The sequence below is a fragment of the Oxyura jamaicensis genome, chromosome 9 (genome assembly GCF_011077185.1).
Source record: "Oxyura jamaicensis isolate SHBP4307 breed ruddy duck chromosome 9, BPBGC_Ojam_1.0, whole genome shotgun sequence".
In the NCBI taxonomy this organism is placed as follows: domain Eukaryota; kingdom Metazoa; phylum Chordata; class Aves; order Anseriformes; family Anatidae; genus Oxyura; species Oxyura jamaicensis.
In genome coordinates this window covers 19,817,901-19,836,574 of record NC_048901.1, presented here as the reverse complement: position 1 = coordinate 19,836,574, position 18,674 = coordinate 19,817,901, and the positions used below count along the sequence as shown (strand labels likewise).

The 18,674-nt window shown below is 36.6% G+C and overlaps 1 protein-coding gene across 11 annotated transcripts in view; it reads left to right on the top strand.

Moving 5' to 3' along the window:
* The window catches only part of NLGN1 (neuroligin 1), a 419,732-nt gene that overhangs the window by 397,359 nt on the left and 3,699 nt on the right, over positions 1 to 18,674 (top strand). For 8 of the 11 annotated variants that reach the window (XM_035334991.1, XM_035334993.1, XM_035334992.1 and 5 more), the window contains 2 exons: positions 12,773 to 12,985; positions 17,011 to 17,800. In XM_035334991.1, coding sequence (XP_035190882.1) covers positions 12,773 to 12,985; positions 17,011 to 17,800 — 1,003 coding nt within the window. The remainder of the gene's footprint in view (positions 1 to 12,772; positions 12,986 to 17,010; positions 17,801 to 18,674) is intronic. The other 3 variants (XM_035334995.1, XM_035335000.1, XM_035334998.1) reach the window with 1 other exon arrangement.

Genomic DNA, 18,674 nt, shown 5'->3' with positions numbered 1-18,674 from the left:
AATAGAAAAGTGATGCCTCTGAGCAAGCCACTCTGCCACAACGTTTCTTTGGTACTTTATAGAAGTGCTTGACATTCTTGTCCTCTCCTGAACACTGTTTTGTTATCCGTGACCATTTTGGATAAATTTAGTTCTTGCTCAGGGCTGAGAATTTATTCCCTGTGACCTCTGACTCCTGTTCCTTCTCTCAGATTGGCTGCAACGTGTGTTGTAAGCTTCAAGACACTTAGTTTTATCCAAATGTGAACAACTGACAAATTTTACCCTCCCCATAAAAGAATCCTTCTACTCGAAGACTGTGTAATTGATTGTCTTGCATCAAAGTATTACTTTACAATTGTAGAGTTGCTTTTTTAAAAAAAAAAAAAAAAAAAAAAAAAAAAAAAAGTGTTAGACCTTAAAATACAAGATAGCAGCATGAAATAATTTAGGTTTTGTTGTTTTTATGTTCCGCACTTTGGTACTTACCAGGTTTCTAACTTCTTGTGGCAAAAGGTGAAACTAGCCATGCTCAATGGGGCTCTTATGCAATCCTCTCCGATTAGGCAGTATTGAATATGTGGATTCCTACTGTGAACCAAATGTAGGAGCAGTAAATGCAAAGTTAGCATCTTTAACAGCATATTTACCTCAGCTGGACACTGGTTTTCATTCATTTTATATGTTGCAGAAATCTTTAAGTGTAGGGCAATCTCAGTTATTGAGAGCTGGATGGCATATGTGCATGCATTTGTCTTTTCAAAGATTTCCAGAATCTTACTTCAGCTTCCAGTCATCTCACATACTTAATTATCTGAAACATCAATTATTCGCTGCTACCCATTCAATATTACTTAGTTTAGCCATTTTGTTAATGCTGTGTATTTGATGCAGTATCTATAAATGCACTTACTAATGTCGTGCTTTTACATATCCTAAAAGATGAAGTACATGGAATCATACCCCTGCTTGGTCTGAACGGGCAAATTTTCATGACTTCACTAGAATTACTTAGATTTAGAATAGTGGTAAGCCTGCTCCATCTGCAGATGTGTAGATGCATATTTTCAGATGATGTAGTAGTAATGCATAGGATACTGCAGAGTGGCATGAAAGAATGCAACGTTTTACAGAAAACGAGAGGTGTGCGCTTAGTTGAGGCTGCAGTAGAAAATCATTTGAAGAATACTCTCATTGTAACATAACAGAGAAAAAAATGCCTTTCAGTAACTGAATAAACGTTTGAGACCGTTATTGGAAACAGTACAGGCATTTTTGTTGTGACAGTTTTTGATGAAAGAAGCTATATTTAGTGAAGCCTGAAAATCAACATGCTGATAGCATGTGTCCATGTGTGCCCATGTGTATAAAGTATGTCTTACTAATTCCTTTAATGGAGGTGTTTTGGCGTTGTTTGTGTGTTATCAAGGTGCTAACAGAAGAGCAAAACTCAGAGTCCTACAATATTTGTTCTTCTGGTACTCCAGAAGTCTACTTTGAGTCAATCAGTGATTTTTCACAGACGACATCTAATCTATGAGTATAAATTACCTCGCACTCTTATTATGCCTTAATTGAAGTGCACCAATGTGAAATTGCAATAGATGGAGCAGCAGTGATTTTAGCCTCAATTAACTTTGGGTGGATTTTAGTCTCTTTTCCTTCCCTTTCTAGGAGAACTAGGGACAATTATTTGACATCTTGTATTTATTTAAACTGCTGCTAGAAAATTTAGGGGATTTACATGTGACCAGGTGCTTCAGAAGACTGCTTGGAAGAGATACCCGGGATTTGTATATATGATTTGTATATTCATATATATCTATTATGTCCTACTGTTTTGTTTAACAGATAAGCAGTCAGTGGTGGCAAATCCCTCAGGATTCTGCTGGGGTGAAATAGTTTAATAGCATTTTTTTTTTTTTTTTTGAAATAGCTGTTACTGTCTCTGTAACATCCTCATCCCATTCTTGACTCTTCAATTACCTTCCTTTAATTTACAGAATGTTTGTTGCAAAGAAATACAGCATCTTGTCCTATGCAACAGGAAATTTAGATGCAGCAGCGTCTAAAAGCAAAAACTGTACTAGGAGAGGCAGGATACCATGTGAGAAAGGAGCAGGCATATGGTGATCCAGTCAATTCTTATTTACTTCATGTTTTGCCAGAACTGATAGATATTTAGCATAAAATTAGATTTGATGCCTCTGTCTAAGTATATATGTTCTTATGAATGTTTCTGGTGTTCAGTTAATAGCAATGAAAACAGTGTGGGAATCTGGCTAGCACAAGCCTGTGTATGAAGATGGTTGTTTTCAACTTAATTTTGTCAAAGTTTTCCTTGGTGGCACAAATAGTCTTAAAGTACGTTTGTGTTTGCTAGTAATTGGTTTGCTTTACTTAGTGATTTTTAGCCCCTTAGTTCTTGGTCCACAGACCTTTAGCGGTCTACAAGTCAAAAACCCGCTATATTTCTTACATTTCTTACTGTTGGACAAGTAGCTCTCTCTGGGTAAAATCATTAGCACCTCTGCTTTCTTGAACACAAATGGCAGCTGCAGTAACGAGTCATGATGTCTAACCTGATGTGATATAATTACGGAATGAAATCTGTGGTGTTGCAGTGTGCTTCAACATGCCTCACTTTACAATTCAAACTGAAATTGGGTTGCTGCTTTCTCTGCCTTTTTTTTTTTTTTTTTTTTTTTTAAATCAGAAGTTACTCCACACAGGCTAAGATAGCCATAAATAACATCTTCAGTAAGACAAATATGCCTGTAGGTACTGAAGAGGACAGAGCATCTTTCTGATCACTGTGCTACTGCTGCGTATTGTATTGCAGGAGGGAAACAGTTGGGGTGTGGTGCAGTAGGTAGGTCAAGGAGTTTGTCAAACAGACTGTCCATAGAAAGTACAGCAGATTGTTACCATAGGGGTAAAAATATTGCCAAGTGTTAGCGAGGATTTGTTAAGCGATAAAATTGATCGTGTGTCCCCAGGTATATTTCAAAGAGCACAGTGGACATACATATCTTCATATACATGACAGAACTCCAAGCACAATGTTGACAGTGATTAAATAAGATTAAACTTCAAAAGAGAAAAGGAAAGAGAAGAGGAAAGAGAGAGGAAGAGAGAAAGATGCGAGATAGAAAATCTTTATTTCTCATGGCTTCTCAAAACTTATTTAAATTCCAAATATGTTTAAAGTGTCTGTCTGCACTGCTCAGGCTACAGAAGTTAGATCTTGATTATTTAAGGCTCGTATGTTTTTTAGCTCACACATTCAAAAGGAAGGAGGCATTTCTGTGATGATCTGGTATCACATCTACCTGTATTATACTGTTCATAAGACTTTCCTGAATGAAATCTTATCTGAACGGTTATATATTTTTAGAAAGTCTCCATTTCTGATTTAAAAATGGAAGCGATGTCATACTGAATGCAGTTCTTGGTAAATTGGTCCAATGGTTAATCTTTTCTATTTATTTTCCAATAAGGAGATTTGAGTTCACAGTAAATTAGCACCATAATTTCTGTGTTCTGATTGAAAGATTGCACTTTCAAATAGCTGCTAGGCTTCTAACTAGTGATTTGCATATGCAGTTTTACATGAAGATTTCTGACTTCCCTTTCATCAGCTCATAGAATATATATTAGCATTGATTGGACCCTCATTGCACATCTCAACACTGTGAAGAAGTATAAAAAATTATGGTGCTGTCCCTCTCAATGGAACTCATAATTATGATTTTCTTATTTCTTAAATATGAAATTTCCCTTCTAGTGAAATTAAATCCATCCTTTCTCTCATCCATATACATATTCAAAAATCTGAAAAACTGAATGATATTACTGAAAACATATACTATTACACAACCAGAATGACCATTATAAAGCAAAGGTGATTTCCAGGCCCTAGCTGGAAAAAGTGGTCTCTGGCATGACAAAATCAACGGAAATGTACAATATAAATGATGCTTTTGCAATCTGAATATGAACTACATGTAACTCTCAGGAGCTGCACATGTTAAACGACTCATTATAGAGCAAAAAAGTCTCAAATATATTGGGTACAATGATCTTCAAGTACCATATGGGCAATCTTGTGAATAATAAACTTGTTTTGACCCGATCTTGAATGAAAATAGAAAGGAGATATTTTATGGGCCAATTTTGATATTTAAACATTTGCACATTAAGAATATTGGTATTTGTTAACTGTCCACTATGTCTTGTTACTGTTTGTGGGTTTTGTTTATCTTTTATTTTTATTTTTATTGAAAGTGGGAAAGGTGAAAGACCAAAGTAGAGGACAGATATTTGATATGATGTGCTGTGGGCTACATATTTTTTGCATACTGTGCTACTTGAAATAAGTAGGGCTGGAACAGCTGTCCACTCAATCCCAGTGAAGTCAGGAATCTCTCCCTCAGGGTATCACTTTCTTTGTCTAAGTCAGGAAGTCAAACAATGGCTTTGGTTATGGACTTTTCCATTCTCCCAAGTAGTCTTTCCTTATCATTTGTGGTTTGGATGAATATATTTTAATGGATCAATGTATGTTTGATTTTTATTATTCCACACTTTATCCTGTAATAAGATTTTGTTTTGCCTATGCTGTCTGTTAGGGACTATTGATTGTATTTATATTTTTGTTAAAGTTCTCAAAGCAGGTAGGTCATAAGAGCATTGTTGTTGTATTATTTACCACTACAGTGTTGCTCATTATCCTGAGAAAATTTTGTATGCAGCTTAAAAATACTTTCAACTAAAAGTTGTGCCACCCTAGAGCATGACTCAGCTGTGTACTAGCAACTTTGAATTTTACCTTGTGGAAGGCATTAAAGCAGATGTTATCTGCTGGCAGAAGTACTGCTTACTTTTTCAAAGATGAAAATATTAATGGATATCTGCTCTTTTCAATAGCAAAAGACTATATATCTTTTTTTTTTTTCTGTATTTTTAAAGAAGAAAAGCAGACGATCAAATCAAACATACTCCATCTTCCTTTTGTGTCCACCTATGCCAAATGTCATTCATCAGTTCTTAGGGCTTACTTCTACTTTCTGATATGTGTCAGCACATATCACTAAAAATCCTGTAAAATGAGTTTCTGCAGCTGTGTCCCTGAGACTAGTCTTGCCTTTCCTTTTCTTTTTTTCCTTTTACAGCACATCCGGATATCGGTATTAAAGATCACTGCTAGTGAACTAGCCCTGTCGCTTATACAACTGTTTTAAAGCATCTCCGAGATTATTATCAGTCTTTCATTTGACTCTTCAGCAAAGATCATCTGTAATAAGCTACCATGGATCTGATCTCTTGGGTGATCATTTGGGACCAGCTGTGCTGTACTTTGAGCACAGGTCTGACAAACAGAGGGCAGCTGAAGCTCCTTTTATCCGCACTCACTGTGCACAAGCCAGAATGACTCTGGCTGTAAGAGCTGCCTGCAGAGCCCAGGATCAGTTTACACTTCCTATTGCAATCCCAAATCTACCGCATCGGCTTAGAGGATTGCCTCCATGAAGCTTGTCTCTGCAGCTGACAGTTCTGTAGCAAACATCTGACTTGCTGTGTTCCCACCACTGCCCCGCGTCTGACAAGCTCAGCACAAGCTGTGGGAACTGCAACCCAAGTCATGCCTGACGTGAGGGCTGGGGAGGAACAACATCAGCTTGACAAACAATACTTTGTGTGGGCCTTCCCCGTAGCATGACCCCATGTGCCAGCATGGATCGTTAGGTGAGCATCTTGTACGTGCGCAATACCCAGAATGTGGGAGTCTGTCTGTATCAGGTTTAACACGACAGACAGAAGACAGAGTGGAAAACACCCATTGACCACATGGAGAAGAGGCAGCTAAAGCCTTTGGAAGCACTCTCAGATGTCTATAATCTCCCCACTGAAACTTTGAAGCTTTCTTACACCCTTCAGCAAATGCCTGAAATTATAATCTCAGGCTGCTTCAATGTCAATGGCATATTTGCCAAGACAATCACAGTATACCTGAGCAACTTAGAATCATACAATCGTAGAACTTCCCTCTGTAACAGCTGAGGATAATCTTTCAAGGACAGGAAACTCTGGCTTCATGCAGACCTTTTTTTTTTTTTTTTTTTTGTCATTTAAAGGGCTTTGATATAGCCTGTGAGAAAGAACCTGCATTTTGGAAGAAGGGGCTAGTCTGCTTTGGGCTACACTGCACCCGCATTGTGCCACTACATCTGTGACAAAGGAATAAACTGCTCTGGTGTACAACACTTCACTCTTTTGCAATATGCCTCCACAGTCAGAGTCTGCTGCAATGCATCAGCACTGGCAAGTGGCAGAAGCCAGACTCAAACAGCTGTAAGGGACTTCTGTAACCTGCAGTGCTCGGCTCGTTTTGCCTCATGGGAAAACAAATGAAGTCAAATGCAAGGATGTGAAGACTTTCATTATTTCTAAGGGCCGAAAGGAAAGGCCAGCCTTTTTGTAGGATCCAGCCACTTCGCTAATATTAGTTCAAAGGATTTGGTACCCTTTGGAGAAGTGTTAAAAATTCCAGCAGTAAAATAGCAATTCTGGAAAAGCACATCACAGTTTATATAACACAACGCACTTTTCTCCATGTATGCTTTCAAAATGGCAAAGGACAAAGGATAAGAAGTTCCTATATAGAGAACTAATTAAGTTCTGAAAATTATTTACTTTGGTGAAATGAATAGGAATTTCCAAAGGCTAACTGCTGGAGCAATAGCACTGGCCAGAGAAGTTGGAGCTGTTGGTATATTAAAAATATAAAAGTAATTTCAGGCTATTTGTATGGAAAACACTTCCCCTTAATTTATAATGTTTATGGTATGAAATCAGAGAGTATAAACAAGTTTTCAAGCAATTTATGTGACCAGTCACATAACCTTAGTACTAGAGTGAAAAGTGAATAGTTGCAATCGAATATATGTATAACATGTACACCTGTTAACAAATATTTTGCAAAATAACATTTATTTGTCTTCAATTTGTTTAAAAATACAGTGTATTTACCTGCAAAGATTCTGATACAAATTAATCCTATATTAAAAAAAAAAAAAAAAAAAAAAAAAAAATCTAAATACAATCCATGGACAAATGCAGTTTCACATATCTTAAAAATCCAGTAAAGAGTGCCTAGTGTTCTAGCATGATATCTCACTCACCACATGGAGATCAGATAAAATCTTGCGCTTCTGGAATCATTCATCTTATTCCTAACATGTATGTGGCAGGAAGCTACAGAAACAGATGAGAACTTTGCTAGTTTTGCAATTACTTTTTTTTTGCACATTAAATAAATTTGTTACAAAATTCATGTTTGAGCAGCAGCCTTTTTAGAAGACTTACTTCTCTGATCCTTGAGCAGAGGTATATTGCAGATGCATATGAAGGTATATGTTGCTTGCTCTAAGTGTTTCACATTCTCCTACATCTTCCTTACCGGAGTTCCTAGTCCTTTTAGTCTCCTCCTCACTTATCCATTACTAAAATACGCTATTAATATTAGGGTGGGCTGATCAGCAAAGTGAGGATCAGTATCATCGGCTTCATGAATATCATATATACACTAATGTTCACGGTGCTGCTGCCTACGTAATTCATTCAGATTAGTTACTTGATTCAAATTCAAGAGAGATGTCTAAGATGGAAACAAATGTGCTCTTTAAGTTTAACCATATTACTTAAAATTTGCTTATCTTGCTCACATTTCTAACTGAGTAGGTACAGTTTAAAGGGCAACTGAAATTTTATGTAGATGGCAATTACGATTGAATATTAATAGAGGATGTCAAACCAAAGCCCTAACCAAGGAATTTACAATCCAGCGGGAATAAAAATTCCTCCCTCAAGATAAGTCCTGCATTCTTTCACTATGCATTGAAGCATTGATACTTGCACAATATAACGTATGCTTTTAGCAAAATAAAAGAAGACATTTGACTGCATAGGGATTTGTAATGGGAAACATAGCTAAAACACATGCCTAAGTAGGTGAGCAATTTTAAAGTCTTAAGTATTGCTGCTTTCAGTAACACAGCTCTTTGAAAAAATCTTAAAGCAAGTTATACCACTTTTCACAAGATCATGTGTTTTATTTTTAGAATAGCATTTGTTGCTGTATATTTTCTCATGGGCAGACTTTATTTTATTTTTTTTTATCCTGCAAGACATTCTGCCCCCTTTTTTCATCCGGTCACAGAAGCTGCTGGGTTATGAAACACTTAAATGGCCAGACTCATCAGAGTGATGAGTTGGTTCCTGGTGATGTGAAATGGCACCTACATATCAGCCAGCCGGAGCCTCCTCCCACTGCATCATCAAGCTGTGGACATTTTCTTCCAGTAGGAAAAATTCTCTCTTGCCCTTTCCCTCTGCATTACTTTAAATGTTCAAATTAGGTCAGAGCTTAAAATAATTGAATCTGGGTAGGTTTTCCATAATGTATTTTAACTTCCCCAAGTCTATTATTCTATTTACTCTTCAAAAATACAGGAGTTGTATTAGAAAAATGTTTTATCTGAATGGCAAGTATAAATCATTACCTGGGCAGATAAGCCTATACAGCATTAAAATTTATTCAAACACAAAATACAGGGCCTGATTGTGGCACACTCTGCCCATTTGTATAACAGCAATGTAACAGATACACGGTCCAAATGAGCTTAATAAATCCCTTTCTTAATTCACAAAAGACCATGTCCTCACTTCCATAATTCTATTAGAGTCTGCTCCTTTGGAGGAGATAAAAGAAGAGATAACCTCTCCATTCAGAATATAAAATAGCAATTGTTCACTGATGATTGGAATATTTTGAGTAGAAGGACTTAATTATGGAATAAAATTAGCCCAATCTGACCTTTTTAGAGAATAATGCAAAAATAAGGGTTTTTTTTTTGGAAGTCTTCCTGGAGCAACTAAAACAAGGAATAATTTACTTCACCTTTTTTTTCATTACAGCTAAAGGTGGTAACATATGATAGTAGTGTTCTTGCAGAGATGACAATCCAAGGATGTTAATAAGACAGCATTTGCAGAGATTGATAATACATTTTAATAAACTATCTGAGAGAGTTGGAAAAAACAAAAACAAAAACAACAACAAAAAAAAAAACAGACAAGCTTTCAGACACACAAACCTTTCCAGCAAGAGTAGGTTCACCTCTTTGACTCCAAATTGCTAGCTTAATATCTCGATAATGTGATGATTGTGTCCTAGAAATGCCACAGATGGAGAAATAGATTTGATATTTGTTTGTATAGTATCTGTGTTAATTGCATTCTGAAAGCTCCTCTAGGGATAAAGACAACAAATATTCGTACAATCTCTCTTTTGTCTGTCATAAATAAGTACTTGCACCTACAGACCAGGTATGATCTTGTGTTTTCAAGTATTTCTGTATGGATGTTTAGTTAGATGATTTTAGCTGCACAGAGGGACTTCTTGCTAGGGAAAAAAACAAAACAAAACAACAAAAAAAAACTCATCTGTTTTATCAGTCCTATCTCTGATTTCATGACATTTTGAATGCTTTTAAACCATGCTGATACTGCTGCATACAAGAAAAATGCATGAACAGGTGGTGATATTAACAGGCTTCTTATGGTTCTGAAAAATGAGATAGAAATGTTTCATGTCATGAAAGTCAACATCAATAATCATCCATCTTGTGTAGATATGGAAGTCAGCCAATGTGGTTCTTGCTGAGGAGGCGTGAGATATTTCTTTTGCATCAGAGATGTTGCTCTGGACACAAGTAATAATTTGTCTAATATAGATAAATGAGGCAAATATTACTAATACTTCCTTTTTTTTTTTTTTTTTTTTTTTTTTAATAAACTGAAGGCTCCCCCTTCTGGCACATTTCCTGAACTGAATGCAAGTTTCTACTTTTAGCAACAAGAGACATTTCCTCTTTTACTTTCTTTTTAAGGTCCTTTTCACAAAACGTTCTTTAAAACTATGATTTCCCAAGGATTTCCCATTTTCCCATCAAGCTTCAGGGCTTGATGTGAACTCATTTAACATCAGGGGACTGCCTTAAGGCTTTACCTATAATTTTCATCTGTTGCTTTTTTAGGCAAAGACTTATTTGCTTCCTATTATTGCTGCATATTATACAGAGTACAGAAAACAACTTTTTCATAAAGCTTGAGTGTTCACATTTGTTCTCCTTCAGGGTGATCACTGTACCTCAGCTATAACCCTACCATCTATTTTACTAATAAATGTTTGGAATCGCTTTGAGATGTCTACAGCATCTTTCTGAACCAACACTGCAGGTCTGCTCAGGGCACATCCTCCCTGAGCCAAGAGAATCTGCAAATCAGAAAAAGGGGAAAACAAGCAAAGAGGGACTTGTTTAGGGCACAGTTTTGGTAACTGCCACCAAATGCTGTCATCTCATTGGTGCCTGTGTTTCAAGGAGCACCACTGTCGATTTTTCCTGTAGTCCCTTAAATCAGTGCAATCACTTATGTGCTTCGTGACAAAATAGTTTGTCACTGAATTTCCATGGTCATGTACTTAGGCAAGTAAAGAGGAAGACTCTCTTAGCAAGTGCTGCCATTGGATCCAGTAGTTTCCACAGATTCCCATGTTTTGATTTTGTTACAGTCTCTGGTGCCATCCCTCAACTCCAAGCAGGCTGACAAAGGCAGCAAGACAGTTAGGAAGCTCTCATTAGATTTGCTGCCATGGATTCAAAGACATCATCTCTCTCTGTCTTTAAAAATTATTTATTTATAGGGGACAACATTTTCCTGGAACGTGGAGACAGGGATTAATACTTCTGTGCAGGAAGGAGTACACCAGGGCCGTTCTTTGACAGCATTGGCATGCTTACCAGCACCTCTGGCAGCATGGAAGAAAATGAAAGAGAGTGAGGGAGAGTAAAATAACATCATATTCATCTCAGCTCAATACTGAGTTGTAGTAGTAAAAGGAGAATTAATTGATTATCAGTTTCTTTCTGGGTTTTCCCTGAATATCAGAATTATATTTTCTTCTAGGGTAGTGATGCTACTTTGCTTTTTTATATAGTAAAGTAGTAAGTGTGGCGGTTTTTAGTTGTAAAATAGTGGTTATTTTAGAGACCAGTATCTAAATAACAATATAGTATGGCTACAGTGAATGACATATGCCCATTAGACTGGGTACGTTAGGTCTGGAAGTGGGAGAATTGCTGGCCTGGCACCTTATGCCTCTTTCCCGTTTGCTCTCCATGGTAAGAAAAATCAGGCCTGACCTATGCAAACAAGGCTGCTCACCCTAGAGGTGGCACAGCTCAGCCACCAAGGCAGAGAGGCCAATTAGCCTCCGGTGCAGTTTACAGCAAAGAAGGCTTGTTCCTATAAATGTCGACACAGTCAACAGAGCACCAAATATAAGCTTGCCATCTAAAGTCTGATTGGAACAATAATACAGTACTGAGTGACATATTCGTAATATAGGTGGATATCAGTGCATTTGTGCACAAGAATTAACAAGCTATATTCTTGTTAAATCCTTACATTATGCATGTATATGCACATGTGTATTTCCTCTTAGAAATGTCTCAAAAGCTGCTCTTACTGTCATAATGAAACAGTAAAGTCCTTTGAGAAACATCTTCTGGTTTTGTCCGAAAAACTACAGTAAACGTCTTTTGAGTAGGCTGTCTACAGTAAAGAGAGATAAATCCATATGACTTTAGAGTATAAGACCCACTAATATCTAATAATGCAGAAATAATTGTCATAATGGTTGCATTTCTCTACAAAGCATGTACAGAAAAGCAGTTACGCTGTTGATTTAGTGATTATTAAATCAGTTTCATATGCAAATGGAGTCACTGGGCTACTTATCAATGCTGGTATTATTTAAACATTTTGGTTTGTAAACTGAGAAAATTGGAAATGTCAGCTAATGGGTTCCAAGAGCAAAACAATGTCTTTCATCAACAGCAATTGTCTTCAAAGTTTTTATTGTCCACTATTTAGTCAGTGGCCTCTCATGACAAAAGCAACAATAACAAATACCAGGGCACTGCTGGGAGCAAAGTGTAAAACAGTCATTCCTGCACCTGACACGTTGCATTGTCTTTTTTCTAGTAGGAATAAAAAGGAGCAATTCCTGTGCTCTACAGATTACCCCTGAGCTCTTATCTTTTTGATGTTGGAGGGGCATGGAAAGAGCTTAAATTGTCTTTATCCTTTTAATGTAGATTCAATTAACTGAGGTTAATGACTGTGGAGTGGAGCGCAGGGAGTTGAGTGCTGCTCACATTGTTCAACACAGCCTGTCCTGTGACACGAGCTGTATTTTGGAGGAGAACAAAGCCAATGGGAGAAAAAAGGGCGGAGGAAGAGTGTGTTATTGTGAGTTAACCAAAGTCTCCAAAAAAGCACAGTCATTGCCTGCATCTAAGGCTATCTTGGCTACTTCTGAGTACAGAAATGCAATACACAGTTGACCAAATCCCTTAAAAATACCTTCATCGTATCTGTTTGCTAAAGCTTTACTCTTAAACTTGGTGTACTTTGATGAGTACTCAGCCTGTGATGTTTCATCATCTTTCATACATTAATATATCATGGCCAGAAGATTAAATACCATAGGATTTATTTGAGCAAGAGTGCAGAATTGCAAACTGTTATTCAGTAAATATGGAGAATTATGTAGTTCCATAATACTTAACTGTGTATACTTTGGAAGTATTACTTAGGAGATTGCAACAAGATTAGTCAGAAGAGCACTCTCTAACCCTTTCTTTTTTTTCATTTGCATCCGCAGGATTTTTGAGCACTGGGGACCAAGCAGCAAAAGGAAACTATGGCCTCCTTGATCTAATTCAAGCTTTGCGATGGACTAGTGAAAATATTGGGTTCTTTGGTGGTGACCCATTAAGAATAACTGTTTTTGGATCTGGTGCAGGCGGTTCATGCGTCAATTTGTTGACTTTATCCCATTATTCTGAAGGTAACCGTTGGAGCAATTCAACCAAAGGTATTATGCAGGTTGCAAATTTTGACAATTTTGGTGTCTGCATGCCACCACCATTAGTACTATGTGACGCTCTGTATATTCTCTTTGTTCTAAGAAATGTTGAGTTCAGCTCAATATTAAGCAAACTTTTTAAAGGCTGCACTAGCTGCCTTCTCCCTCAGCTCTTCTGTGCATGTTTAAATTTTGGGTCACTTTCTTCTTTTTCCTATAGAGCTTTGTTGAAACACTTCATAGCAGACTTCTGAACAGCATATGCTCAATGCATCATTTTTGTCTCTCTTCTGTCCTACCTAAGGGTGTCCTTTTTGGAAAACCAGTCAGTCATGCTCATAGTAGATGAGGTCATCTATATTCAGAAAGTCATGAAAGGCACGTTTAGTTTCTCACAAGGAACAGAATTTAAAGAAAAGTAAAATGATACAGTTTCTCTGTTCAGGCTAATAGCTGAAATGCTTAAAACTATTATTTTGTGTGAAGGAAAGGAGTACCTAGTTCAGAAATCTTTGGTCTGAAACTGCATGAACTTCACTTGCTGTCATCTAATAAAACAATGGTTGAATGTTTTGCATGCATGATCCAAAATTGTCAAAGCATCCAAGTTGCAAATGGATTTTCTCCTATATGTTTTTTCCTGTTCCATAACTAACACCTTTTCTCTCTACTTGAGGCAGACAGCAGGAAATTAAAAACATGCTGTTTGAGGCCCCCACTTTTTTATACCATGATTTTGGCATCAAAGTTCCACACAGTTTTTCTCATTTGCATGGCTATTGTTTATTGATTACATTACTTTTGTTTCACTGTTTTCACACGTTTTTATCAGTATTGTTTATTTTTTTTTCTTCCCAGGGACATCACACTGTTCCCAGTGCATACAATCCTCCACTGATTTATATTGCAGTATCTTCATGGGAGACTAATTGGCCAATCATAAAAAAATAATTGCACTGACATGAAAAGAGCTGTATTTACCCAGTGCCATGATACAGAGCCCACTGAGGTCAATGAAAGCAACAGATTCTTTAAATCATACCTTTACACTATTTTAAAAGACAGAAAAATCTGTTTTTAAAAGAAACATTACACTGTAATCTGAGGGTCACCCTACTTCATCATTTTTTCATCAGAACCCACAAAAGATAACATTTGGCATAGCTTTACCTTAAGGTTGGATGCAGAGACCTGGTTTTTCCTCCCTCCTCTTATTTGATCTTAATATTGATCTTCCTGACATAATGTGACATTAACATGATACGCCAATATTTACAATATCTGGACAGTCGTGTTGTGTCTTATCAGATGATTTTACTCTGCATTATTCTAACACATGTCCAGAATTCTGCCAGAAACAGAATTTGTGTGGGGATACTGATACAATTATTTGCCAAGAGAGTCAATCAGAGAAATTGGGTGGGGGGTACGGACAGACTGTGGAAGGCTTAAGTCTGTGTAGGTAAAATCCAGTTGAAAATGTAATTTTTTCCAGATTTCCTTTAGGAAAAAAAAAAAGCTTTATTTAATTTTGAACAAAACAATGTGCCATATACCACATGCTTGCTATGTTACTTCTGGGGATTTTTAGACCTGCCTTTAAAAGTATTAAAATAAGTTGGTCAGCTTCAAATAAGAAAAATTCTTACAAATTTTCAAACATTTGGTCATATATTAACATTAAAAAAAAAAAAAAAAAAAAAAGAAGAAGTTAAAAATTGTTAACCAGTCTCTTTCATAAGCTATAAATTTGGATGCTCTCTTTGCTCCTTCATTTCCCTTTGAAAGGATCACTTGGTAGTTGAGAGGAAGCATTCAGCCTCTTTCAAGATGGTGATGTTCATGACTGCCCATCTGCAAGTAGGCAGAACAGCACCCATCTTTAGAAAGCACTCTGAAAATGTAGATGAATAAAAGCAAATTATTATTATTTACTTTGGTGAGCCTTTGAATAGGAGTCACAAAGTGATATGGTCCATTGAGCATTTAAATCTTCTTTCCATCAGTCTGAGGCCCATAAGCTATAATAATCATACACATTATCAGATAAAAATGTCATTCTCCTTCCTGCGAAATACCAATTTCTGCCAGGAATTATATGAGAGAATGAAAATAATTTTTCACACTTTTGTTCATTTTTTACAGAATGGTTTGAGAGGAGGAATATTTCCTTAAGAATTCCTCACAAGAAGGAGAGATGTTTAGTTTCGTTTCCTAAGATAACTTTATGGTCAGGGGACTTGACCACTTTCACGTAATCCAACATTTAAAGTTTATGTGCACTTAGCAAGCCATCCTATTTATATCAGCATTTTCTTAATGTGTAGTTTACTCTTTCTGTCCTCATTCAGTGATATTTAATAAAGCAATAAAAATAGATTTACAGTATATGCAAAAAGAAAGAAAGAAACGTTACGAAGTATCATGAAATACATCTTTGTGGAAATTCAGTTTTGTCATTTTGTTACATTTATTACAATGCCTGGATCCTCTGCAGTAATTTCACTGACTTTGAGCTGATTTATACTAGCTCTGTATCTCTCAGTATCTGACCTTGTAAACATGCAAATATATTTTTACTTGCTTTATAGCTCAAGCTCTTTCTCATTTTTACTCATATCTTGCAAGGAAATAATATCTTGGATATGATTCTTCTCATAAATTTAATAAGAGGCTTGAGTTTACATATTTCAGTGCCTCCACCTATCTGATTTTAAGACTTTTGGATTTGGCCATAATACAGTCTAAAATGATTTGAAAATTCCTCCAAATCTTGTAAAATGTTTCCTGCCAACAATTGATTCTAACTAACTTCTGAGTGTACAGAGTCTGGTACTGCAATACAGTCTGTAAAGGCATGTCTCTGATAAGATTTAGAGACTATAGAAGTCTATCAATAGGAATATGTTACTTATCAAAGTAAATGTCATGTTTTGCATTATTGAAATCAATTCTGAGGTAAGCTGAGTACTTTAGCTATGGTTCCTTTATCTCCTTTAGAGTATTCAGCTCTTCTTCAAGCATTGGACCAAAGATACATCTTTAGCAAAATTAAGTGAAGCCAGATGTCACTTCCACTTACCGAATAATTCCACCAGAGTCAGTGGAATTATTCCAGGTGCCTATAAGCATAAGAAAAATCTAATTCTGACTCATATAGCTTATATCAGTACAACATACATTTTCTATAGACCATTTTTGTATTACTCACAGGTCCAAAATGCTAGCTAAATCAGCATAAATTCAAATTAATTGCACTGAAGTATTTGGGATTTGCTACAAGCTTATATGCAGTCAGTTCATTCTCTCTCTTTCACAAATGAATACCTGAACATATGATCAAATCTCTGAATTACATAGCTAAATAATGTAAAATATATAATTTCCATTTTTATGTAAATGTGATCACTATAAACCTTCATTAAAAAAGACTCTCTGCAAGAAAAGATCTTAACTCTCAGACATACAAATTTAATTACTGCCTAGTACCTTCTCATCCATTACTTCGGAACATAAACTTTTGCTATAATATACAATTCAAAAATATACACCTCTCAAACAAAGTTTAGTCCTAAACAGAACATAAAATGGCAGTGTATTAGTTTTATTTAACACATGGTCACATGCATGCGTGCTGTTGATGTCTTGAAGAGACTTCTTGTATTTTCCTCCAGCCTATAAACTGTTTTAATGTCAGGAGTTTCTTTCAAGCTAATAGTATTGTTCTACATAAGGTAATACCACCTCTTTTTCTTTCTGAGTTCCTTTTGAAAGTCTGATCCTCAGCTGAACTGCACAGAGGTAGAATCATTTGCTTCAATTTCTGCACATATTGCATTTATTTTGTAGACATTGCCTCTAAGATATAACGGCAGTCAGATCTCACCATCTTGTGTATTTATCTATTTCTCAGATTGTTTTCAAATATCTCTTCTGTTAAAGTTTCCTATTGTTTCAAAGAACTCCTTTGAATCTTTCAAATATGTAGCTGTTTCAAGGTCACTTCAGTAGCTTTTTAATATTTCTCCCCACAGGACTTTTTCAAAGAGCAATAGCTCAAAGTGGAACAGCGCTCTCCAGCTGGGCAGTTAGTTTTCAGCCTGCAAAATACGCCAGGATATTGGCTACAAAAGTTGGTTGCAACATGTCAGACACTGTAGAATTGGTAGAATGTCTACAGAAGAAGCCTTATAGAGAACTTGTTGACCAAGACATTCAACCAGCAAGATACCATATAGCCTTTGGACCAGTAATCGATGGTGATGTGATACCAGATGATCCTCAGATATTGATGGAACAAGGAGAATTCCTCAATTATGACATCATGTTGGGAGTTAACCAAGGGGAAGGGTTAAAATTTGTTGAAAATATTGTGGATAGTGAAGATGGCATATCAGCTAGTGATTTTGACTTTGCAGTTTCTAATTTTGTTGATAACTTGTATGGATACCCTGAAGGCAAAGACATACTGAGGGAAACTATTAAATTTATGTACACAGACTGGGCAGATCGACACAATCCTGAGACCAGAAGGAAAACACTGCTGGCTTTGTTTACTGATCACCAGTGGGTTGCACCAGCAGTGGCCACAGCAGATCTTCACTCGAATTTTGGATCGCCTACGTATTTCTATGCCTTCTACCATCATTGCCAGACAGATCAGGTACCTGCATGGGCAGATGCAGCCCATGGAGATGAGGTTCCTTACGTACTAGGAATCCCCATGATTGGTCCTACTGAATTATTTCCTTGTAATTTCTCCAAAAATGATGTCATGTTAAGTGCAGTGGTGATGACGTACTGGACAAACTTTGCAAAAACTGGGTGAGTACCAGATAAATAATAATCTTGTATACAAACTCAGGATATAACTACACAATGCTTTTTTTTTTTTTTTAATGAAGAAATTTTAAATACCTTCTACACAAAAATAATTAAGAGATCGTTAGAAAAGTGAAAAAATAAGTATTTAATATATGCAAATAATTTTAAATGCTTTTGTCCTGGTTTCAGTTAGGACAGAGTTATTTTTCCTCCTAGTAGCTGGTAGGGTGCTATGTTTTGGATTAGGATGAGAAGAGTGCTGATAACATGCTGATGTTTTAATTGTTGCAGAGCAATGCTTACATTAAGCCAGGGACTTTTCAGCTTCTCACTCTGTCCTGCCAGCAGGCAGGCTGGGGGTGCAGCAAGAGCTGGGAGGGGACAGACCCAGGACAGCTTTACATTAACATCTCTGACTAAAAAATAAGGGACTTGGAACTTGAGAGATTTTGACATTTTTAGTAAATCTGCTTTCACTTGTAGCTCAAAAAACTTTTCTACTTTTGGCCAGTGGAGGCCAAATCACTATGTGCTATCCTGAATTATGCTCTGCTGTGGTCTTTCACCTCTGGAAGGACACAGATACTGTGTGTGAACTGAAATGCTGAGCATCAATTCACTAAAATGAAAACAGAAAAAGCTTAATGGCCTCTCACACTGGTCTCTCATAGGCATTTGTTCACATCACCGCATTGCTGGCAATCTTTCCTCAGCCATAAAAGTTTACTATCTGAGTTATACTATCGTTTGGGGGAACTAGAGAAGTTGATGAATTCTATGTAAAAGATTATATAGGGTTCGTTTGCATAATGCTGTTTCTAACCAAAGTTAATAAGTCCTCTAATTTTAAGAAATAATATTCTGCTCTGTCCAA